We start from the raw sequence: 25,409 nt of genomic DNA, 5'->3' as shown, positions 1-25,409 counted from the left end.
GCAGTGTGTGTTTTGAATCAAGTCACTGAAGTGAACCGCAGGGCAGAATCCATGCAGTAGCTACAGAGTTCATAGGTCTGGGTACCTCTCTGGCTCCAAGTCAGAGAGTAATAAGTATCCCCAAGGAAAACCTAAAGATGGAAGTAACAAGAGCAATTAATGCCAAACTGCTTTTTCATGACCACTGGACCTGATTTGTCAGTTCCTCAGATGTTATATGTCCCTTAGCTGACCCTTACATTTAATACCTTTTATTGAAATAAATGGGCCAGTAACTGAGAATTTTGGTTTTTTGAGACAGGGTTTCCCTGTGTATCTCTCTCTGGCTGTCCTGGAACTGTAGAGCAGGCTGTCCTTGAACTCACAGAGCTTCGCCTGCCTCTGCCTCTGCCTCCTGAGTGCTGGGATTAAAGACATGTGCACCACCACTGTCCAGAGAATTGATCACTTTAATGATAATCAAAAAATAAAAATGTTATTTCATCAGAAAATAACACAAGGACTGAGAGGTAGTTATGCCCATATAGTGCTTGCCATGTAATCATGAAGACCCAGCTTAAACCCTTACTTATAATCTCAGCACCAGGAAAGCAGCAGGATCTCTAGGGCTTGCTGCCTAGTCAAGTCTAATCAGTTAGCCTCAGATCCCAGTAAGAGACCTTGGCTCAAAAAAAGACAAGGTCATCTTGAATGGCACCCGAGATTGGCCTGTCTGCCACACTCACACGTATGTTACACACACAAGCAAAAACAAGGCGTAGTGTTGCACACTTGCAGTCCTAGCATTTAAGACTAGGAAGGGATTACAAATTTCAGATCAGCCAGGGCTGCAAAGGAAGACTTTTCTTTCTGAGACAAGAGTCTTTCTGCACATCTTTGGCTGTCCTGGAACTCGCTATGTAGACCACCAGGCTGGCCTCAACCTCACAGAGCTCCACCTTCACGTGCTTCCTGAGTACAAGGATTAAAGACATGCACCACCACTCCTGGCTAAGGCCCTGTATTAAAAGACCTGAAGGGCATAGTATCTCATACCTATGAACTCAGCATTTGGGAAGCTGAGGTATGTAGGCCTCCAAGAGTTCGAAGTCAACCAGCCTGGACTACACAGGCATGGGGAAGGAAAAGGTAGTGAGGCTAGGAGTACAGTTCACTGATGGACAACCATAAGTCCTCGAGCATATGCAGTTCTGTATTTGATGTCCATCATTTAAAAGAAAAAAACCAAAACACCATTTTCTCTTCAAAACACTTGTATATCCTACTGAGGGTTAGACACATTCCAATGCCTTTTCCTCCCAGATAGGACATTAAAAATGGGAATGTTGATCAATGCACACCTGACATTCCTATAAAAACCCATCTATCTAGACATGAAAATTGATCAAGCTATTAATGCTATAAGTATCTCATGCTGACTGTGCCAAATACCCCAAGTTTGTGTTCCCTGAAACAGCTTACAATGTTTACACACCTCCTTTTATTCTATTATCCACTTTTAAAACTAGTTCAGAGTTGAAAATAGTGTTTGGCTAGCATTCCAGTACCAAAAAAAAAAAAAAGTATAACCTCTGTTTAGGAAATGGCTTCTAATGTAATAAAGTGAGACTTTAAATGAGGGACTATGGGGCTAGCAAGATGGCTCAGTGGTACTTACTACCAAGACTGATCCCTAAGTTGGATCCCTGGGTCCCATGTTAGGAGATCCAACTCCTGCCAGTTGTCCTCTGATCTCCACATGTGCACAGTGGTATTTGTGTACTCACACAAAAATTAAAAAAAAAACTTAGGGGCTACAGGCTAGAGATGGCTCAGTGGTTAAGAGCACTGCCTGCCCTTCCAGAGTTCGATTCCCGGCAGCAACACAGTGGCTCACAGCCATCTGTCCTGAGGTCTGGCGCCCTTTTGTGGCCCATCGGGAGAAAAAAAGAGTACTGCCTGCTCTTCCAGCCCACACAAGGTGGCTCCCAGCTGTCAGTAAGTCAGGTGATCCAACATCCTCTTCTAACCTCTGGGAGCACAGACAGACACATAGGTGGATCACAGCAAAGCACTCGTTATACATAACTTTTTTTGTTTTTCTAGATAGGGTTTCTCTGTGTAGTCCTGGCTGGACTCAAACTGAAATCTGCCTGCCTCTGCCTTCCAAAGGGTGGGATTAAAAAGGTATGTGGGCACCTTAAATCTCTCTCTCCTCTCTCTCTCTCTCTCAAGATTTATTTATTATGTATACAGTATTCTACCTACATATATCCTATAGGCCAGTGTAGGGCACCAGAACCCATTACAGATGGTTGTGAGCCACCATGTGGTTGCTGGGAATTGAACTCAGGATCTTTGGAAGAACAGTCAGTGCTCTTAACCTCTGAGCCACCAGCTGCCCCCCCCCTCTCTCTCCCTCCCTCTCTCCCTCTCCCTCCCCCCCCCCGTCTCTAAGACAGGGTTTCTCAGTAGCTATGGAGCCTGAACTGGAACTAGCTCTATAGCCCAGGCTGGCCTCAAACTCACAAAGATCTGCACACCTCTGCCTCTTGGGTGCTGGGATTAAAAGGCATGCACCAGCACTGCTCAGCTGTTTTTCTGGTTTCTTGAGACAGTGTTTCTCTGTGTAACAGGCTGTCCTGGGACTCATTTTGTAGACTAGCCTGGCCTGGAACTCACAAAGATCCACCTGCCTCTGTCTCCCAAGAGCTGGGATTAAAGGCATGTGCCAACACTACCATGCAGATGGAATTTTTTTTTTAACTGAAAGGTTTAGGATCTTATTGGGCAAGAGCATATATTCTTGCAGAGGACCCAAATTTGGTTCCCACATAGTGGCTCACAATCACCTGTAACGTTAGCTCCAAGGGGATCCACTGCCCTCTTCTGGCTTCTTCCAGAATCCACACACAGACATAAGCACACATATGATTACAATTTTTAAAAAATTAAAAAATTTGAAGTTATTTAATTAATATAAACAAGGACTTAAATACAAATGAAGGGTTGAATGTCAAAATACACCAAGATACTTAGTTTTAGAGCTGAAAAACCCATTCACTGCCAAAACATAATCACAAAGTCCATTCTCAAAGGCCAGCACTCCCAAGTCATATCCGGTATAAATGCAAAGAGTGCTGCCTCAAGCTTGCTTTGTCTTCCACTTCCAGAGGTGGAGAACATGGCTGTAAAAGGAGCAGGTGGCCAGGAGGCTATTGTCAAAATTCCCTCCACCAGAGAAGAGGCTGAGACCACAGATCTTGGAAGAGGAGTGTAGCTGGCTGCTGCTTTTCATGTCCTCTGTTACTGGAAGGAGAGAAGCCTCCAGTTCAGCTCTACTGGGCGTGTTAGCAGGGCCATCCATGTGGTGGTCCACTACCTGTTCATGGAAAGGCACTGGTGACTCCTCGGCAACCTTCAGACTGGAGCGGTCTGCAGCTCTGGTTCCCATCGCATTCTCATCAAAGGAGCAGGTGGATGTGGGCTTCGGGGAATGGCAAAGAAGCCAGGACCAGTCAGCCCCATACACTAATGAGTTAGGCATTTCCTGGGCTATTGAGACAGTCATGTCCTGCTTCTCCTCTGCAGCAAGAGACGGAAAGGAAAACCAGCATCACTCAAAGCCAACCAGCCTCCACTTATGTCTCCCTCAGCTTCCACCAAGAGCAGCCAGTCTATCAGCACACACATTCACCGTCTGCAGAAGAATGAAAATGTGCACGGGTGGACAAAAAAGAAACCAGATGTGCATTTTGCAATGTGCACTGTGCCACTGAGCTCAGCCAGGTCTAAACGACCCACAAACAAGGGGCTTCCAAACTGGAGGATTTGGCAAAGGCTTTCTTTTCTTTTCTTTCTTTTTTTTTTTAAAAAAATATTTCTTTATTATGTATACAATATTCTGTCTGCATGTATGCCGGCAGGCCAGAAGAGGGCACCAGACCTTATTATAGTTGGTTGTGAGCCACCATGTGGTTGCTAGGAATTGAACTCAGGACCTTTGGAAAAACAGGCAATACTCTTAACCGCTGAGCCATCTCTCCAGCCCCCTGGCAAAGGCTTTCTAGAAGGTGGTGTAACTTATTCACAAAGGACACAGAAGTAAGATGGAAGAGAACAGAAAAGAAATGGGGAGCACAGAGCAAGAGAGATGGCTCAATGGTTAAGAGAACTTGCTGCTCTTGGAGAATGCCTGAGTTCGGTTCACAGCACTCACACGGCAGGTAATAACTGCCGGTAACTCCAGTCCCAGAGATTCCTAAGCCCTCCTCTGGCCTCCTCAGGCATCAGGCATGCACACAGTACCCATACATACATGCAGGCACTCACACATACACATAAAATATTTTTAAAAGAGAAAAAAAATGGAGAACACACGTGGAGCACAGAGGCTAAGAAGACCACAGCAAGGGTAAAGAACGAATGGCAACAGCCTCTGGCTGTAGCCCAGTGGCTAGGAACTTGCAGCCCTGAGTAGGTCTGCAGAAGAAGTTTCTTTCTAGTAACTTCCCCAGACAGCCTGGCAAATGAGGATAGTGTCAGAAATAAGCCAGTACACATTACAATGGTATTGAGCCACAACAGTAAGGAAGAGACAGAGAGAAAGGAAGTTTTTAAAAAAACATTAAGTGTAGAGGGCCGAATTTGCACTGCATAGAAACTCTGTGCAGGGGTGACTTGAGGTAGCATTCTCACTTACAGGCTTGGAAAACCAAGTCAGGAGGAGGCAAACCTCTCCCATCAGTAGAGTGCCTTGCCAATGGTCAGTCCTTGAGAACACAGATGTGCACTGTAGTTCAAAGGCTCTGATTAGGTTGTGGTTTGTCTTCTGATGAGGTGTTTTTACATATTATATTACAACAAGAGGTTTTCCCATAACACCGAGCTTTTTGTTTAGATTATCTAGGGCATGAAGCTCTTGAAATTAGTTGCAGCCAAGTGACTAGTCTATGAAACTATTTTCATGTATTATGGGAACCTAGTTTGAATCGTGATTTGAGTATTATAAAAAGAGCACTGGCTTTGCAATAAAGTATGCAGTTGTATCTCCTACTCTGCATCCCCTGTGTCCTGATATCTGCGGCACTACCCAGGGTCGTCCATAACCGAGGAGGTTGGGGAAGTGTCCCCAACAATTAAGGACAGAGCCGGGGTCCACAGTTCAGAAGCAAGGAGACAACTGGTAAAGTGATAAAGTGGTAAAGAACCAGCAGGGACACCAGATACGGGTGTTCCTGTACTCCCAGTACTCAAGACATTAAGATAGGAGGATTGCCAATGAGTTCAAGACCAGCTTCAAATACATATCAAATCTGAAGCCAGCTTGTGTTGTTACATGAGACCCTGTTTGCAAAACACACACAAATTAAAAATCTTTTTTAAAAAGTGAGAGACAAAACCTAAAAGATACAGGGAAGTAGTGATTAAAGACTGGCAATTTAATGATGGGAGTCTGAGGTGTTCTTTAGAGTGCTTCTTTTCAGAGGGAGAGTAGATAAAGAAGAGAAACTATGATGGGAGAAGAAGGAGAGAAAGCGGCAGGGCTTGGAAAGAGAAAGGGTGATGAGAAATGGTTCTGATATTCCAGGACAGGCTCCAAAGCTACAGAGAAACCCTGTCTTGAAAAACAAAAAAAAAACAAAACAAAAAAAAAAAAAAAAAAAAAAAAATGGTTCTGATAATGTTAGTTCACGGTGTGGTTTATCAAGCAAATCCAAGAATGTCCTACACACACCCTAGAAGAGAGGCTCTTTACCTACAGCCACAGGTAGAGTTAGGCCTAACTAATACCAGGTTCTGTGAGAAAGGGAACAAGAGGAAGGCAACACGTGTGAGACATGGGGAGACCAGAGCCCAAGCTGTTCAAGAGAAAGTAGGGCAGGGATGGCCATGTGACAAGGGGAAATGCTTCTGGACAGGGCCCCAGTGCAGTCAGAACTGTAAAATGCAGGAAGACTTAAACAACTGATCTGGGCATGAGAAAGTCATGGTGAAAGTGGGTTCTTGAAATTGAAGTCCAGTGCTGCACAGGGCGGGGCTGTGGCAAGTTCTGGGTGTGGTCTACGGAGAAACATCAACCAACTATGTTCCCACTTACCAATGGCCTTCTGACAGTTGAGAATCTTGAAGCCATTGTACATGCAAGCCGCCAGGAGTAGATGGTGGTAGACTGGGTGCCACTTGAGCCTCCATACGCCTCCTTGCACTGGCACATCTGCCAACGGCTGCTTTATGTTCCGAGTGTCCCAAAGCAGAACATGCTCATCATAACTAGAACCATCCACCAAATATTGACATACAGGAAAGCCCACGCTCATATTGTCCCTAAGACTTTGTGGTGTCAGCAAACACTTCCCAAGTCCTGCCCCATCTAATTTTTTTTGAGACAGGGTCTCACTATAAAGCTTTGGCTGACCTGGAACTCAAAGAGATCCACGTACCTCTGTCTCCTTAGTGCTGGGGTTAAAGTCCTGCACAAACTGCCTGTCTCATTTATCTTTAAGGACATAGGTAAGCCCCACTTTCTGGACCCAGATACCTGAACTGTGGGTTGGTTGAGAGCTTCGGACTCAATTTTGAATCCTTGTGGAGAGGAGCTGCGAAATGCACAAAGCAGCAGACCCACTCCAGGGACTCACCTTCCAGTAGCCAGTATATGTTCCTGATGGGGGTTGCTCTGGATGCTGCACACACCCATGGAGTGTCTGTAGACAAAGCAGAACAAGCAAGGTAGAGGATGAAATGTCCTAAGACAGGAGCATGGAGGGGCCATGCCCAAGCTCTGACCAGCTACCTTTTGCTAGTGAAGACAGGTGTGCCAAGAATCCTAGTGTCCCAGCCTCTCAGAAGGCAGTCATCTCCCCCTGTGGAAAGACAGGGAAGTCCATCAACAATGACAATAATAAGGAGTCTGTAAGAAAGATCTTAGGTACCTTTCCTGTGTGGTACCATGGTTAGGAAAGCCCAGGAGAGCACCAAAAACAATCACTAGGCACTCTATTTTCCAACTGAGGAAACCTGGGTAGAAGATCAAAGCACTGTTTACCACTCTAGAGGTCAAAAAAGGATTCCCTAGAACTGGACTTACAGACAGTTGTGAGCTGCCACATAGATGCTGAGAACTGAACCTGAGTCCTCTGCAGAAACAGCCAGTGCACGTAACCACTGTCATCTACATGGACCCCAGTAAAAGCCACTCTTACCCTCCTCTGCTTAACAGGCCCCAGGCTCTGCCCTCCTGTTTTGTAACTTATACTTAACCAGAGATCCTCTTAAACTTTAAACTGTAAATCAGAAAATGTCACTTCTCTGCAGTTACTACTTCACTCCAGTCCCTCTGAGCGTGCAAAGCCCCAAGGCCTGCCCTTATTGCCGGTGGTGGCAAGCCCTTCTATCTTCACGCTGGCTGCTCTTCCCCCACACCAGGCACACCTGCTGTGGGGCCACTCCTCACCGCACACAGCTCCTGGGCACACTCTTCTTCCTTCTTTGTCCAGAACATTACCACACCTCTGACCTCCATGCCATTCCCTGCTCTCACACATTAGGCTTCCACTTTCCCCTTCAATGGAAGCTTGGAGAAAATAGGCTGCTTGCTAAGGTATCCCTATTACATAAACTGCTTGTATTTCTGTTTGTGTGTCTGTTTGGTTTTGGTTTTTTAGCTTAGAGGAGGGTTGTATGTTTGGTTTTTGTTTCAATTATTTTTGGTTGGAGGAAATAAAGGTTATTGTGTTTGGTTTGGTTTTGAGACAGTATGGCTGGACATGTAGCTCTGTCTATCATCAGAACAACAGCAATACTCCCTTCTCAGCCTCCCAAGTACTGGGATTACAGAGTGAGCCTCCATGGCAAACTCAGTAAGTACCTGTGAGTGAATAAAGAGGTAGAACTAATCCTAGAATTAAAGAACTTAAAAAAATAGGTGGGGGAGGGGGGGGCTGGAGAGATGGCTCAGATGGAAGAGCATTGCCTGCTCTTCCAGAGGTCCTGAATTCAATTCCCAGCAACCACATGGTGGCTCACAACCATCTGTAAAGAGGTCTGGTGTCCTCTTCTGGCCTGCAGACACACACACATAATATTGTATACATAATAAACAAATAAATATTTTAAAAAATAGGTGGGGGGAAAAACCTTCAAAAATGGACTCTTCATGGTTCTTAGAAAATTTGTTCAAGGGTATAATAAATAGCAAATGACAGAGATTGGAATCTACCCCTGAAAAATAAAAATAAGAATTATGTATCTAATAATAATCATGGTAAGTGCTGGGGTCCATGAGAGATTAGACATTAACTGGGCTGGTGAAGATAGTATTGGTGCAGGCGCCTCACTAGAAACAGAACCAAAAGCATGGTGTATACTTTTAATCCCAACACTCTGGAAGGAGAGGCAGGCGGACCTTTGTGAATTCCAGGCCATGCTACATGAGTTCCAGGACAGCCAAAGCTACATAGAGACACTGTCTCAAAACACACAAAAACAAAACAAACAACCAAACAAAAAAGACCAAAAAAGAAAGTTGGGGCTAGACATACATGGCCCTAGGAATCTCAAGTATTTTAAATTTTATTCTTAAGCCAGCCCTTCCCGGCTCACATGACTTAGTTCCTCCACCTGGGAGAGAAGTCACCCAATTTTGTTAATTTCTCATTCTCATATAAATAGCAACAAAGTGATAAACCATTCAAAAACAGGAAACCTACCTATTTCCCTCATGCTTTCTTTCCTTTTGGAAGGGAAGCTATATCTAGAAAAGGACAAACCTAAAATCTGTGAAAGTCTACAGAAGGCAAACAAAAAGTAGATGAGAGCAGATTTCACAGTGAAAGCACCATGAGCAGGCAGCTTGGCAGGGTACCTGCTCCCTCCAACCCGGGCCAGCTCCACAAAAAGCCTTAGGTACCAGAGGCCAACCAGGCACACTTCCTGAGAAGTGGGATGTGGGGCCAGTCATAGCTGCTGACCAGAGGATGTATCTTCCACAGACAGTCCTAAGGCCTCCCTCACATATTCTGAATCACAGCTTTGGCCTAGCCCCATCTTCTCCTCTCCCTGTCTTTAACAAGTCTTTATCAGAGATGACTATACCAAGATCCAACTCACCTGAATACACGAGTTCTGTGTGCCAGTAATTGAAAGCAGCAATCCAGGCCTCAAAGTGATGGGCTGGCCATGAAGCCACGAGCTGCAGTTCAGCTGCTCCCTCATTAACCATCAGGAGATGCAGCTGCCCCTTAGAATCACTGCTAATGATCTTCAAGGGCTGGTCTTTGGCCCTAGAACCAAGTAGCCAAAGGAGAGCCTATTAAACTCTACTCACCATCCTTTTTTGGTTTTCATTTGACTGAGACAGGTGGGTCTTAACACTTGAAATCCACCTGCCTCAGTCTCCTGAATGCTGGCATTACAAGAAAGAACCATCACAAACATTCTCTTCTAGGTCCCATATATGCTGCAGGAGACGTTTCTCAGGCAGCATATAACCATACCTCCAAGAGAGCCTCTTGGGTATCTGGCAAAGAATGAAACTATCACATAGTTTGTTACTAAAACCCCGATTGGCTTCTCTTGATGATGGCATCATCACTACTTATCCAAAATGCTATGGTTTTCTGTTTTTAAGGATAGGACTGATAGTAACACCAAACTAGCAGAAGGTAGCTTTAATTCTTCCTGGAATAGAAACAGGCATTGTTCCTCAGGAGACTCAGACCCCACCAAACCTGACCCTTACCTTCCAGGTTTCCCAGTTGACCAATCTAGGGACAAGGACAGACCTCTCTCCTCCAAGGTAAGGCTGGATATTGGTTGTAGGGTGTAACTGTTCTTCTACTGGAAAGAAAAGGGACACCCTTGTCTAGCAAACCTCCATGCCCTAGACGAGCAATGTGCACCAGTTACTGTTTGTTTTCTGAGGCAGGGTCCCTATGTTGTTCATATTCATCTGGAACTCTCAGGTTCAAGCAGTCCTTTCATGGCAGCTCTGCAAACACTGGCGGTAGAGGCAGGCTCTGCCTTACCTGGTGTTATTTATGCTTTACTAGTGCTAGAGGTGGAACTCGAGGCCTCATGCATGCTAGGCAAGCAATCTGCCACTAGGCTCCACCCTCAGTCCACAAATAACATTTCACCTAAGCGTGAGCTCCTGCCACTTATCAAGCACAGGGTAGCACCTGAAGCCATGGAAACTCCAGCTCCAGGGGACCTGACACCTTCTTCTGGCCTCTGTGGGCATGACACTAACACTCATAAACCCCAGTCACACAATTAAAAATAAAAACAAAATCTTTTTTTTTTTTTTTTTTTTTTTTTTGGTTTTTCGAGACAGAGTTTCTCTGTGGCTTTGGAGCCTGTCCCGGAACTAGCTCTTGTAGACCAGGCTGGCCTCGAACTCACAGAGATCCGTCTGCCTCTGCCTCCCGAGTGCTGGGATTAAAGGCGTGCACCACCACCGCCCGGCAAACAAAATCTTTTAAAAAAGAAAAGACCCCCTTTCTTTTTTAAAAGAGGGAGAGGGAAAGACAGGGAGTGGAAGAGGAAAAGGGAGGGAAGGAGAGAGGGAGAAGGGGAGAGAGGGAGACCCTCTTCACACGAGAGATTTACTGATATTCTTAGCTTTGGTATAAACCCCAGACATGCTTGCAGTGCAGTTCCTACAGAAACCCAGACCTGTGGACAACCTTCTTTTGGGATATACTCTAGGTGATCTAATCTCACCAGAACCCCATATAACTTAAAATAGACTCTATAATTTCTTTCTTTTCTTTTTTTAAAATATTTATTTTTATTATGTATACAATATTCTGTTTGTGTGTATGTCTGCAGGCCAGAAGAGGGCACCAGACCTCATTACAGATGGTTGTGAGCCACCATGTGGTTGCCAGGAATTGAACTCAGGACCTTTGAAAGAGCAGGCAATGCTCTTAACCACTGAGCCATCTCTCCAGCCCCCGACTCTATAATTTCTTAAAACATTTATAACAGTCTATCACGGAAGAGACCAGCCTAGGAAAACGGCTCCATCAGTACAGACCCTTCATCAACACTCTCCACTAAGGTCCCTTTCCCATCACGACCCATCACTGACCTCGTATTCTGTCAGGCGGAGCAGGTCTACAGATCCACTGGCATTTGCCAAGCCTAAAAGTATGTGGCCAGACACTGGGATATGGCACCTGATGGGAGAACGCGGGAACACAATCACGGCTCGGAGGAACTCCTGTGATGTGTTATATTTTCTTCCCCAAATCAGGTTAGAGCCAACTGTTCTGTCTCCAAAGGCTTTCCAGGTTATAAACCTGGACCTCACCTTGCATCCCAGACTAATCCTGACTTTGGGGTTGGGAAACTGACCAGGGAAATGTCAAGCAGGGCTTTCTACCTCCTAAGGGCAGCAAATAATGGAACCCAGAATTCAGTTCCCTGTTTCCTTGAAGGCCCCTAAGGCATCATCCAGGCTTTCAGACCAGGTGGGGTTACCCAAATCCTACCATTTCATGTCCAGGATGGCAGAAGAATCCCTTCTATGGACCTCAACCAGAGGTTTAGCCGCGTTGTCCTCATTGAAACTGTACAGGTAAAGACGACCTAAACGAACTTGAGGCTCGTTGACATCCAGGGCAGGCTACAGAATATACATATTTCCCGATTACCTTAACAGATACCGAGATCACAAAGGATGGAAAACAAAACTAGAACAAAAAGAAGTGCCAGGACAGAGACTAGCTTCTGACTGAAGTGGAAACTCTCAGTTTCTGAGAAAAGAATCTCTTTTCCTCCAAATGTTCAATGAACAGGGGAGCTCTCCCGGAGCCAGTACGGCCAGGACCACCCGGAACTGCCTGCAGTTACATGGCTACAATCCCACTTGGTTTTTCCAAGCTCAGAGAAACCTTCCGGAGATAGCCATGGTCCTGAAAGGTCCCACTTTACTTTCCCATTAGTTCCCTTTTATGGAGGCCAGTAGTCGCTCTCCTTCTGCCCCGGCCTGACCCTCCAGCCGTGCACCTGGTCCTCGGGCGTTCGCAGCTGGTAGGTTCCGCAGGCCATCAGGTGCTGACAACCCTCTACTGGGCACCACTCCACCGAGTCCGCAGTAAGTTCAGTGTCCACTGCCTGCAGAGTCTGCAGCATGCCTGACCAGCTGCCCGCCATCCAGTCAAAACCAAAAGATGCATGCGCTACACAGGTACTTCACTTTCCTCAGTCACGTCCGACCCTGGGAAATTTCCGGTGTGGAAGAGACAGCGGAAATGCTGCGCCCCCTACCTACCGGAGGACCGAAGGAAACAGAGTCCTGCTAGGGGCGGGGAGCAAAAGCAATGGCTTAGGGAAAGAGGTTTATTCCTGATCTCAAGTAGATGCAGAAGCCCTCAAGAAAATTCCTGTATTGTAAACAGTTGGCTTGGGGAAGCGAGTTTTTTACACCTTGTGATTCCAACTACGTCCCAAAAATATATGTATGTTGAAGTTAAGCCCCAGTAACTCTTAACCTTTGTAAATGTGGTCGTTTATAGTGACAAAATGATGCTCCCAGTGAGCTCTGATCCAATATAGTCTTAATGTAGAGAAATTTAGAAACATGCACAGAGGACTTAACATGTGCCCTCTGAAGTCTGAAACAATGCATAATGGAGCCCAGGATGCTATCAGATGTAGACTTGCAGCCTTTCCCCAGCACTTACAGTGGCTGTGGCAGCAAGAACCTTGATTAAACCATGAGACAGACCCAAGAGACAATAATCTCTAGCTTTAGTCCAATCAGATTTGGCACTTAGTTACAGCAGCTCCAGGAAGCAAATTCACAGGACACCTGGGTATCCAGTCTGGGAACAGAAGCAGGGATATGGCTATTTACCCAGCTTGCAGATTAGTTAGCAGCTGAAGCAGAGGAACCTACCTAGAACATTTTGAACAGACCTCAATCCCTCCAGCACTATATTATTCCAAGGTCAAATAGCCCCAATACATTACAGAAGGGAGAAAGGGTTCCATAACTGAACCACCAGAACATTCACAGAACAGTCTATATAAATAAGCAGCTACAAAGAACAAAAGGTAGGGATAATCCGAAGGGAAGGACAGGGATGGCAACAGACATGGGAAGACACCAAGTGGCCTGATAAACCCCTTCACTGCACAGTAGCACCTGTGCTAGCGGGTGTGGAAGAGCTAGCTAATTGGAAGAACCCAGAGGCAAGCCTAACTCATACCATCACCTTTACCAGCAAAGCTTCTAGGTCAGCTGTGCAATCCTGAGTGTTCTCTAGGTAGAAATTCCTGATGCAAAGTTCACAGTGTAAAGCAGCCACTGTTGGTCAAGCGACAGGGACAGGATGAAGTCCCAACCCAGCCATTCTTAAAGATACAACAGGCAATTATCAGTTTGTAGCCTAGATGGCTCATCCCAAGATATTTAACTCACATGGGAACTTTTTACCACAACAGTCCTAGCCACTTAGTGTATCCAAGTGAAGACATGAAGGGCTCAAGTCAGCTGCTGTTGGTAGCAATATTTTACAATATATATAAAAGCACATTTCCCCTCCCCAATGACATTATACAGATTGATGTTCAACCTAGGATCTGAGCAGAGATCTCAACTATGCCAGCTAATAACTATCATGACCTTCAGAACAGAAACAGGAATGCTCCTTGGTATAGGTCTGACATAGGCACTTCTCCAAGCTTAAAACACACACTCAAGGTATTGTGCCTCCCCTCCAGGCCACTGTGTAACATAAAAGCACAGTCATAGGAGTGCTATTCATAAACATGAGACCAAAGGGTTGTGCTCTGCCAGAGATAGCATTGAGCACACAGAGAATCAAGGAATGTGATAGAAATGCAATAGGGAAGAATATAGCAGAAACCTGCAGACCAACCCGGCCAGCAGTCAAGTAGCAGCTTGAAGCAGGAGGGATTATACCCTGAGATAAGACTTCAGCAACACAGATGGGTTCATTTCTGCAAGTTACCAAATAGCCCTCAGATACCTGTGGTTCTCCCAAAGAACACAGGAAGGCTATCCTGGGGACCACAGCTCTGCAGTGAATGAAGCACTGGCTCCACTTTGGCTGCCTAGCCCTCACTCACCCGGGTACCAACCTGCAATTGGGACTGGCTCCAAGGGTCTTTTGTGCCTAAAGATGATCATTTACAAATGTAGGAATATATAGGACTATGCTGGTTAGTTTTGTCAACTTGGCACAAACTAGAGTCATTTTAGAAGGCAATTATGAAAATGCCCCACCAGATTAGCCTGTGGATGACATATTTGGGAGGCCCCAGTTCACTAGGGATAGAGCCACCACTGGGCTGGTGCTTTGGGTGCTTTATAAAATCAGACTGAGCAAGTTGTGAGGAGCAAAATGAGCTTCAGTGAACAGTGATGTCGAACTGCAAGCTGATAGAATCCCTCTTCTTTACAGGTCATGGTGTTTTTATCACAGCAAAAGAAACCCTAACTAAAACAAGCACCCTTTAGTAACCAATGCAGTAATTACCTACCGGAACACTCGCACCTACCACCAGACACAATGGTCAGAGCCTCTCTTGTGCTCTGCGGCTCAGAGGCCAACCTTCTAACCATTTCCATTAAATCAGTTCCTCTCAAAAATAAAGTTGAGCCAGGCGTGTTTGTACACGCCTTTAATCACAGCACTTGTGAGGCAGAGGCAGGTGGGTCTCTGAGTTCAAAGCCAGCCTGGATACATATTAAGTTCCAAGATAGCCAGGACTAAATGGAGAGACACTGTCTCAAGGGAAGAGGAAAAAAAAAAAAGGCTGGACAACAGGGATTTGAGCAAAGACTGGTCACAAGGATGATTCTACCCCTTTACTCTGCCTGTTTAGACATGACTCTGTGCATGCCTCTCAGTGGGCTTCCCATCCCCAGGAGAAGCTTGACTACATGACAGTTTCTAGCCGAGTGTCAACTGTTTACCATTTGAGGAATACAACAAATGATTCTATTTGAAGTTTCTAACCCTCCCCTCACCTCCCCGCCAAAAAAACTGTACATGAGTTTACAAACATATTAACATATAAATAATGAGAAAGGTCCTAGGGAGCCTCCCCGTTGTCTCTGCTGGGGGTGAACACTGGAGGGGCACTGTCCCCACAGGCTTCATTTTGCTGTGAGGTCTTATGGCAGCTTCTCTGGATCCATTGCTGGCTTCTTTGGCACCTCCAGGTTCAACTGCCAGTCTCTCTTCCACTGTGCTCATGACGAGCTGGAAACCTTGAACCTGCAGCAGTGGCAGCTCTTCAGCCCGTCATCGCTCCGGCTCAAGCTCATGCTGAAACGGACGCTTCCTCTCCCGACAGTGCTTCTTGTGGGCAGGCCAGTCCTTCTGCTGGCACTGAGACCCACAATATCGAGCCACCTGGCAACGCCCACAGATATTGAACTCCCGAAGCTGAAACACAAAACACTGTGGTTTCAATATCACACTAACAAAATGTATGGACACTGTATCTCAGCATCTGAAAAAACACAATAATAAAACCCTATGTGGGAAATGAAGTTCAGCACACGGTCCACATGCAAGGTCCTAGACTCAAAGCCCATACTTCTTCCCCGTAAAAAGCCAGGCATGGTGTGTTCCTCTTGCAATCCCAGCACTAGGATGTCTAATGCAGGACTGTGGTGATACCTGACCCAGTCTGATCTACATATATAGGGAGTTCCAGGCCATATGGCTTATAGATTAAGAATCCTACCTCGGAGCCGGGCGGCGGTGGCACACGCCTTTAATCCCAGCACTCGGGAGGCAGAGGCAGGCGGATCTCTGTGAGTTCGAGACCAGCCTGGTCTACAAGAGCTAGTTCCAGGACAGGCTCCAAAGCTACAGAGAAACCCTGTCTCGAAAAACCAAAAACAAAAACAAAAACAAAAAAAAAGAATCCTACCTCGGAGCCGGGCGGCGGTGGCGCACGCCTTTAATCCCAGCACTCGGGAGGCAGAGCCAGGCGGATCTCTGTGAGTTCGAGACCAGCCTGGTCTACAGAGCTAGTTCCAGGATAGGCTCCAAAGCCACAGAGAAACCCTGTCTCGAAAAACAAAACAAAACAAAACAAAAAAAAAAAAAGAATCCCACCTCGGGGCTAGAGATGGCTTAGTGGTTAAGAGCATTGACTGTTCTTCTAGAGGACCCGGGTTCAATTCCCAGCACCCAATATGGCAGCTTAAAACTGTCTGTAACTCCAGGATCCAGCACCTTCACACAGATATACATACAGACTAAAACACCAATAAAATAATTAAAAAAAAAAAAAAAAAAAAGAATCCCACCTCAAAAGTTTCACGCACACACTGAGAGAAGACTGACTATACAGGCACTGTAGCTGAAGAGCATATGCCCTGTCTAGACAGGAACAACAGCAAAGGAAGAGTCACCCTAGTAGAAACCCAGGGCTACCAGGCGTCTCCAGGAAAAACCTGCCTCGTTACACCCATACTGCTGGGCAGAAGTGGCTAAGACTCAGCGTAGCACACCATACCTGCTTCTCAATCACTGTACAAGGAGGATAGTGACACTCATAGTAAGTACAGGAATTCTCTTCCTCTTCCACCACATCTCCATTGGCATTATAGTACCGGGTCACATTCAGAACAGGGAACTGTTCTTCTATAGGGTCCGTGGGAAGCTGCTGTATCGCAAGCCAGTATAAGCTTTGCTCCCTGAAAGAAAGTATATCAGACCAGGTCAGCACAAGGAGAGAAGATACTTATCCAAGATAAGTAGGCTCTGCCCAGTTCTGGCAACTTGAGTTTGGCCTGCCCATTACTACTGCATGTACTAACCACTCCACATTAAAAACGTTTAATGTGGCACAAACCTTTAATCTTAGCACTCAGGAAGAGGCAGGCAGATCTCTGTGAGTTTGAGGCCAGCCTGGTCTACAGAGTGAGTTCCAAGACAGCCAAAGATAACAGAGAAACCCTACCTCAAAAAATAAATAAATAAAATTTTAAGCCTAGCCAGGTGTGATGGCAGTCAGAGCTATACAGTGAAATCTTGATACCAAAAAAAAAGAAAGAGAGAGAGAAAGAAAAAAAGAAAGAAAGAAAGAAAGAAACAAAGAAAGAAAGAAACAAAGAAAGAAAGAAACAAAGAAAGAAAGAAACAAAGAAAGGCACAAGCCTAGTCTATTACTCTCTCCAATGCTAGGGTTGACAGGCACACAAAAGCATGGAGTTTGGCAAGCTTCGCTACTTGGTGCCTCCAGGAAGACCACCATCCTGCCCTTTAACCTAGGAAGCACCAACTACCATTAGCCTACTACTTCGCCTTTCAGGTCATAGCAATCCTTCCTTTCTGAAAAATCGTTCCTGAATAAGTGAGCCAGAAGTAACTAACTATTGGAACAGGAACTGCGAGCTGAGACTTGTGCTACATGAAGAAGGCCTATGTGGTGGTCTAAAGGAGAAATGCCCCCATCTAAGAGATTCAGGTATTAGGATATTTGGTGCCCAGTTGGCAGCACTGTTTGGAGAGGTTTAAGAAGTACAGACTTGAAGGAAGTATGTCACTAGAGGCTGGCTGAGTTTAATGCCTTGGGTTACTTATACTTTGTGCTCTCTGATTCATTTTTTTGTGGTTGAGGATGTAAACTATCATGTTTGGCTGTCATGTTTGCTGCTTGTTCTATGCTTCCTGGTCATAACAGATTCTTTTTTTTTTTTTTTTGGTTTTTCGAGACAGGGTTTCCCTGTAGTTTCTAGAGCCTGTCCTGGAACTAGATCTTGTAGACCAGGCTGGCCTCGAACTCAGAAATCCGCCTGCCTCTGCCTCCTGAGTGCTGGGATTAAAGTCGTGCGCCACCACCACCCGGCTATGTCATAACAGATTCTTATCCATCTGGAACTACATCCCAAATAAACTCTTTCTTCCTTAAGTTGCTTTTAGTCATGGTGTCTTATCACAGCCAAAGAAAAATAACTACTACAGAAATTAATGCCATAGAATAGGTTATTCCTGTGGCAGACTTAATTAGGTTGTTTTGGGGAGGATTGTGGAGGTATTTGGAACTTTAGGCTAGAAAAGCCAGTGTTCCAAGCTTAATGTGTTGTTCTGTGGACATTTAGAAGACAAGAGTGTTGAAAGAGGCCAAGCATTGGTGGCACACACCTTTAATCCAAGCACTTGGGAGGCAGAGGCAGGCAGGCAGATCTGAGTTTGACGCAGCCTGATCTACAAAACAAGTTCCAGGACAACCAGGACTGTTTCACAGAGAAACCCTGTCTTAAGAAATCAAACAAACAACAAAACAAACAAAACAGAGTGTTGAAAGAAATGTAGAGGATGGAAGCCTAGCTTGCGAAATGTTCATGTGATATATTTGAATTAAGGATCTAGCTGGGGCTGAAGAATAAGCAGTGATTAACAAAAGACCCGCATCACTGAGATGAAATCCTGTAGAAAGTATTTCCTGTCAGCTAGCACAGAGTTGTGACCTAGAAGGGGCCAATGCTACATCTCAAGCAGAGAGTTAAACTTGGTCATGTGTAAGAGTCTCTCACACAGCAATGGTTTTGGCGGCATGAAGTTTCAGGACTAAAGAGTTCATGGAAAACAGCCAAGATCCAGGAGAGGCCATTGGTTAAGTGAGCAGCCTCAGCTGAAAATCCCAGTAAACTGGAAATGCCAGGACTGTGGGATAAGCAATAAGGACAGCTGAGTATGTGGAGCAGACCTACCAAAAGACTACAAGAGGAGCGTGGCATGCTGTGGATAGAAGAGCTAGAAGTGGCACAGAGCTGCCTACACCCTGTGGAGCCCAGAGATTGAGTGAGTTTCGGATGTTCACCACTGAGTTAGTTATTTATATTTTTTAACTTTTGGTTTTATATCAGGATATCAACATCAGATTCTGGAAACAAGAAACGATGGGAGGCAAGGTGGTGTTGGCACACACCTTTAAATCCTGCACTCAGGAGGAAGAGGCAGGCGGATCTTTGTGAGTTTGAGGCCAGTCTGGTCTTCAGGGTGAGTTCTAGGACTGGCTCGATAGCTATTGAGAAACCCTGTCTCGAAAAACCAAATACACATACATACGTATAGTATGTCAAGTTGAAAAGAATCAATTATGCCGGTTAGTTTTTGTCAATTTGATAGAAACCAATCACTTGGAAAGATGAAACGTCAACTGAGAAATTACCTCCATCAGACTTGCCTGCAGGCTATACATAGGGGCATTTTCTTAAATGATAATTGATATAGCAGGGCAGTATCAATTTTGGGCAAGTTGGCTTAGGCTGTGTGAGAAAGGTGAGCTAGCAATGCAGAGAAAGTCAATAAATAATGTTCCCAAAGTGGTCTGTTTTCAGATTCCTGATTGAATTTCTGCCCTTAATTCCCTCAATGATGGACTGAGACATGAAGACTAAAATAAACAAACCCTTTCTTCCAAGTTGCTTTTGGTCATGGTATTTTATCATATTAACAGAAACCTAACCAGGATAGCCCTAATATGACTGCTGGCTGCCCATAAGTGAGTATAACAGACTGCATGGGGCTTTGGAGATGCATGGCTGGTTTCTCTGCCCAGGGGCTGTTTAACTGAACTTTATAAGCAACCTGCTCTCACCAACAAACCAGGACACTGGACATCCTTCTCTGACCACATGTGCCCACAGGCTCAAGCACCCCCTCCTGAAACACATATATTCATTCTCTCCCTCTACACCCACTTACACACATACCGGATATGCTTCATGGGTCCTAGTCCAATCTGGGTCTGCCTCTGCCAGCAAGAGGTACTACCTACCTGAAGGGCACAGCTTCAACCAAGCTTAGTAAAAACTGGCTGAGGAAAGGGTCAACAAGCCATCTGACCACAAACGTCAGCTCTCTATCCCCAGGATTGTAACTGTCCCTTTCCAAATAAGAGTTTTAAACTGTAGTTGTTATATTGCATGATCATAAGGTATATTCAGAAGATTAAAGACAGCACTCAACCACAGGATAGTAAGACCATCGTGTGGGGACCCTACTGAATAGGATGTCTACTTCTCAGGAGGATGGTAGTTCAAGGTCAGTCTCAGCTACATAGCAAGTTGAAACCAGCCTAAGATATGTAAACCTCAAAAAAGAAAATTAAAAAATAAAAAAAGAGTGGGGAGGGAGTGGTAAGACAGAACTGAAGACTCAAACTTCTGACATCAGAGTAGGAAGCAGGAAACCAAGCAGATTTGAAATTTGAGACCTTCATAGGGCTGCATTCACACTCTACAAGAGCAGAACAGCAGTTTGGCAACTGTCTTCTAAGGACCTGGAGACAACACTAAACATCAAGTATAGAAACTGGGTCCTCCCACAGCTCCTACCTACACTACATGGAGTTCTAGCGCCACCTGCAAACAACCGTTAAAAGATCTACCTACCATCTATAACATCAACCTCAACAATGCTACTAGCTTCTGTAGGTGTGCTCAGTGCCAAGGAAGGCTGCTTAGACTTAAGGACATACAGAAACTCACATAAGCCCTCAGAAGAGGTCTATGATAGGTCAATGATACCTGTGTGGCTTGGGACTACAGGCATTTTCAGCATCCCCCCCAACCATTTTCTGCTGGTTCCTCAGCTCTTCTCCAAAGATTCATGAAGCTCACTGTGATAAGTCCCAGGGGCATCAAGAACAGGATTTCCAGAATAGAAAGCATGTACTATGCTGTTTTCAGGACCACAGGGAACTGGGAAACCAAGAGGCCCAGTCCCTAAGTTCTGTCCTCCTACTTCCTTTAAACCACTGCTCAGGGAAAGCTGTTCAGCAAAGGAACATGATAGAAACATAGCTGTGTGGTCCTGGGGGGGTATGGTCTCATTCCATCACATTAGCTAAAATGCTCTTAGAGCTAATTGCCAACAAAAATCAATCCCCAAAATTAATCATAAAAATTCTTCCAAGCATGGAGGTATATATACACCTTTAGTCTTAGCATAGGGGAAACAGAGGCAAGGCAGGAGAATCTCTGTGCCTGGTCTACATATTGTAATACTGATTTCCAAAACCGTCAGGGAGACCGTTTCTAAACCCTCCCAACCAAAAATTTAAAAAAAAAAAGGGAAAAAAATATTTCCTTCTTCCATGAAGCAAAGAAAAATCCCCCCCCCATACAAAAATGGATGTTGGCAGGTAGGATATCAAGATCCCAAAACACTCACAGTAAAAGAGCAAAAAAGGAACACTGAAACATGGGATGGCCCTTTAGGAGTCAGGTGTTGGCCAGGAAAGACCCACCTTTGTTTGCTGGAGGTCTCTTCAGCTTTGGGTCGCCAGCCCCATGGTACTAACTGCAGGTTGTCCAGACGATTGTCCACAGTCACAGCATTGAGATGTACCACCTGAAACCCGGGAGCCACACCTCCCCTGTGTCGTTCCCTAGGGAAAGACAATTTTGTTTTCCTTGTGGGAAAGACGCTCAAGCACTTCTATTTGAGCATGAAAGTCTAACCATACAGAAATACCAATCATGAGGTCTGAACTGGGCCCTTCCCTACCAAAGGGGGATACCAAGAGGAAGCCAAGCAACATCAGTGTGGCCAACACAAACAGGACCAGGCTGATGATTTTGCCCCTGAATTTAAGGGCTTTGCTCAAGAGGGTAATGGATAGAACCCCCAAAGTATCAAAATAATCTAGAGACAAGTTCCATCTGGAAGGTCTCACCATTTCAAACCCCACCTTACACACCCAGCTTCAATACATTTTCTAAGGATGCAGTGACTCACCAGAAGGATCCAAAAGCAGAACCCCTTTCTCCACAAGGCCTTGTCTCATCAGAATCCCACCAGTTGTTTAAAGTAATATGTACTTTCCTTTGGGTTAGTAGTAAAGGCCACTAAAATAAACTCCCAGACTTAGGGAAGATAAGGCTAAGTCTGACTCCACTGGGTAGAGTGCTCTCTAGCCTTCAGGCATACTGTATCCGAGCTCACATGGGGTTAGGTAGGGAGACTTAGCAGCTGGAAAATACCCACCACAGCAGCTCATGCAGAAGCCTGCCTGAGCCCCTTCCTCGGTTTTTGTCGAAGGCATATGCAAATATCTTAGCACCATTTCCATCGGCATCTACTTCCATTCGAGCCTGAAAAGGAGCATAAAGCAGAGTAGGTCTGTTGGAAAGCCTCCAACTCTCAGCAACATTTCAAATGCAGCTTAGAAAAATGCCAGAAGTACAGGTGACATCCTGCTTCAAGGACCCGAAAAGCACAGGGGCTTCTTCCTGCTTCACTCAGGCAAGAAACCCTCACAAACAACTTAGAAAATATTGTAGACACCAGGCAATAAAGTTTCGCATCCTTAAAAAACTCCAGAAACGGAGTGGAGTGGGTGGGGGTGGCACTAGAGATGTCTCAGCAGTTAAGAGCACTGGCTGCTCTTTCAGAGGACCTGGACTTAATATCCAGCACCCACATGGTGGCTTCACAACTAGTACAGACATTCAGATAAACATTAATACACATAAAATAAAAATAAGTAAAGCCAAAGAAAAAAATACTTGAGAGGAAAAAAACATAAAGGCCAGAAAGTTGGCTGTGATGGTCCGTATCTGTAATCTCAGCACTCAAGAAGTGAAGAGAGGGAGAATGAATATTCATAGCTGGCTTGAGGGTGCCTAACAAGATCCCATCCAAAAACAAAAAGGACACAAATAATTCCTGGATAAGTAGCAGCTATGAAAGTGTGAGGTGCTGAGATAGACTAAAATGACTGATGTAAAAGTTACTGGAGAGGGCGGCAGAGGAGCAGCAGAGCCTGTAATCCTCTATCAAGGAAGCTCTGAGGACAGGATGGTCTCCCCAATCAAGGTGCAGAGACTGGAGGAGAGCAACATTCAAAACAGATCTGCTCATTTGGTTTAAGATATCTAATTATTTAACTTCAGCACTCAGTTCGGAGGTAGAGGCAGGTGGATCTCTGTGAGTTTGAGGCTAGCCTAGTCTACAGAGTGAGTTCCAGGACAGGCTCTAAAGTTACACAGAAACCCTTTCTTGAAAAATCAAAAACTTAGCCTGGTCTACAGAGCGAGTTCCAGGACAGCATTCAAACCAACGCACAAAAACTGTATCTCCAAAACAAAACAAAACAAAAAAAAAAAAAGAAAAACCAAAAACCAACCCAAACAAAAGATTAGTAATCAGTGCAAAAGAGGTTACATGGGCTCTACTGGGCAGCATCTACTGGACATCCAGGCTGTCACAACCTGTTTTGAAGCTGAGTGCTCATAAGTACCAGTGGTTATTTTCTTGTTCTCCCAAAACCAGGAAGGAAACTCATCTTCATGTTTCCTGAGCATCAAACAAAAATAATTCTTACCTCGAAGGAGTAGCTCTCCACCAGTGGTATGTCTTGCTCATCTATCAGTGTGTATTTGGTCTGAAAATAAACCATGTTTCAAAGGTTACATCTGAGATCGATCTAAGAAACAGTAACACCATAACTAGCAATAGCAGGAATCTGCAATATTTTCCAATGAGACAGAAAGTAATTGAATCTTAAGTGGGGCCTTAGCACAGCCTATAGCAATGTTGAAGCTGGAAGCTGGGCATAGCAGTACACACCTTTAATCTCAACACTCCAAGGTAGTGGCAGACAGAACTCTGAAGTTCCAGGACTGCCAAGACCACATAGTGAGACCCTGTCTCAAAAAACAAAAAAACAAAAAACAAAAACTATGAAGTAAAAAGAAAAGTCAAATTAGTCAAATTTAGTATGTTAAAAGTCAAACAAGGCAGGGTGGTAGTGGCCCACACCTCCACACCTCTAATTCCATGCACTCCGGAGGCAGAGGCAGGATTATCTTTGAGTTCCAGGCCAGGCCGAGTTCCAGGACAGCCTAGGCTACACAGAGAAACCGTTTTGAAAAAAACCAACCAAACAAACAAACAAACAAAAAGCATGCAAACAAAATACCACCACCAAAAAAAAAAAAAAAAGTGATCACATTTTCCAGAGTAAGTAGGCTTCAGGGCCCATCCATACCGGATAGACCCTGCCTGACAAGTGGTCCTGAGGTTTTAATGCCCCCAGAAACTCGGTCATTTCACAAGTTTACTGAAGCAGAGGAAGGGAATGGAATTGCGACAGAAAAATGAGGTTTTAAGTACTGCTTATTGAGTAGGTTGGGTAGTTTTTGCACGTGCTCGCTGGATAGCGAGCGCTCCTTCCTCTGGTCTCAAAAATGTTCCTAGTAAAAGCTTTAAGGGCCAAGGCTGCTGCAATTAATTACGGAGTCGAAAGGCGTCTAGGCTCCCATCCCTCCCTAGTTAGAAAGTTCTAGCAGCCCTTCCTTGAGCCCTTGCAAAAATGCAAAGGAAAACAGGTTGGTCTTACTTTCCTGAAAGAGCTTTCTAGGATCTCAGTTACCTGCCCCTACTTTCTGTCTGTTCCTCACTCCCAGCAGCAGCTGCAGCCAGGGGTGGGAGGAGCAGAATTAAGGTCCACAGTTCCTGAACGGCACCAAGCCTCGGGGCCCAGCTTCAACATGTGGTGGGTGGTGGCCCGGGCGAAAAGCACCTGAGAGCCTTCCAGCCCACCAAGAACAGGGCCCTGGCTCCTCGTCTGTGCTCTAGGGAAGCCTACGACTCGAGTGACCGAACGTGGCCAGCCCTTGGGCAACGTTAAAACGCGCCGCCGCCGAGATCTACTGCGGACCGTCGACTCCGCTCGCCTCAGAGCTACGGGCCGAGGGCGTTTACCGCGGGAGGCCGCCGTGTTTAAACCGTGCGGCCGCAGGTGCAGCCTGGCCGCCGGAGCCGCCGCAGGTGCCCGCCCGGGGCGACACAGGACGAACGCCGGGAACTGTTCCGCGCAAGCCAGTCCCACACGAGTCCTGAGGCCGAGGGGCGCGCCCACGGCCGCAGGGAAGGTCCCCGCGAGGAAGGCGGCGCCCGAACCAAGCAGGCCCGCGCAGCTGCTCGCCCAGGTGCCCCAACGCGCGCAGGCCTCGCCGCCGCTCCCACACCGCTCACCTTCCCGGCCACTCGGCCGAGCCGCACGATGCCCAATTTAAAGTCGGTCATGGCCGGGCCTGCGCTCTCGGCAGGCGGAGCCGCTCCCTCCGGAGGCTCCCGACCGGGCCGGGCCGGAGCGAGGCCGCGGCACTCCGGGTCAGGCCGGGGCCGGGGTCAGGCCGGGCGGGCCGCGGGCGGACGAGGCTGGGCCGGGTTCGGGCCACCGCCGCCGCCTCGCGCCCGCCGGACCTGCCACGCGCCGCCGCCACCGCCGCGCGCACACCAGCGAGCGGAGCCGAGGGCGGGGCGCGACCGGGACACACCCCCCACCGGCGGCGACCGACCAATTGCGGGACGCGCCCTCCGCCGGCCGTGGCGCGCCGTGGCGAGCCGACCAATAGCAATAGGGAAAGGGCGCAGGCGCAGTGAAAAAGAACCAAGTGCGGGGGGAGGGGCGAG

The 25,409-nt window shown here is 46.2% G+C and overlaps 2 protein-coding genes across 3 annotated transcripts; both read right to left on the bottom strand.

Moving 5' to 3' along the window:
* Positions 1 to 2,925: 2,925 nt before the first annotated feature.
* Dph7 (diphthamide biosynthesis 7) lies at positions 2,926 to 14,469 on the bottom strand. 2 transcript variants are annotated; one of them, XM_038337010.2, is made up of 10 exons: positions 11,995 to 14,469; positions 11,478 to 11,611; positions 11,075 to 11,162; positions 9,722 to 9,816; positions 9,091 to 9,263; positions 6,776 to 6,845; positions 6,621 to 6,686; positions 6,080 to 6,252; positions 3,362 to 3,564; positions 3,157 to 3,288 (listed from the first exon to the last, which is right to left on the bottom strand). In XM_038337010.2, the coding sequence occupies exons 1-10, from the start codon at positions 12,139 to 12,141 to the stop codon at positions 3,286 to 3,288; spliced, it is 1,152 nt and encodes a 383-aa protein (XP_038192938.1). In that variant the 5' UTR covers positions 12,142 to 14,469; the 3' UTR covers positions 3,157 to 3,285. The 2 variants fall into 2 exon arrangements, with proteins under 2 accessions (XP_038192936.1, XP_038192938.1); XM_038337008.2 differs by having other exon boundaries at positions 2,926 to 3,564.
* A 465-nt stretch (positions 14,470 to 14,934) lies between these two features.
* On the bottom strand, positions 14,935 to 25,165 carry Zmynd19 (zinc finger MYND-type containing 19). The gene is made up of 6 exons (XM_038337012.2): positions 24,969 to 25,165; positions 23,314 to 23,373; positions 21,975 to 22,081; positions 21,235 to 21,375; positions 16,492 to 16,672; positions 14,935 to 15,407 (listed from the first exon to the last, which is right to left on the bottom strand). The coding sequence occupies exons 1-6, from the start codon at positions 25,017 to 25,019 to the stop codon at positions 15,264 to 15,266; spliced, it is 684 nt and encodes a 227-aa protein (XP_038192940.1). The 5' UTR covers positions 25,020 to 25,165; the 3' UTR covers positions 14,935 to 15,263.
* Positions 25,166 to 25,409: the final 244 nt, after the last annotated feature.

The sequence above is a fragment of the Arvicola amphibius genome, chromosome 7 (genome assembly GCF_903992535.2).
Source record: "Arvicola amphibius chromosome 7, mArvAmp1.2, whole genome shotgun sequence".
Classification (NCBI taxonomy): domain Eukaryota; kingdom Metazoa; phylum Chordata; class Mammalia; order Rodentia; family Cricetidae; genus Arvicola; species Arvicola amphibius.
This window is presented reverse-complemented; position numbering and strand designations above follow the sequence as displayed.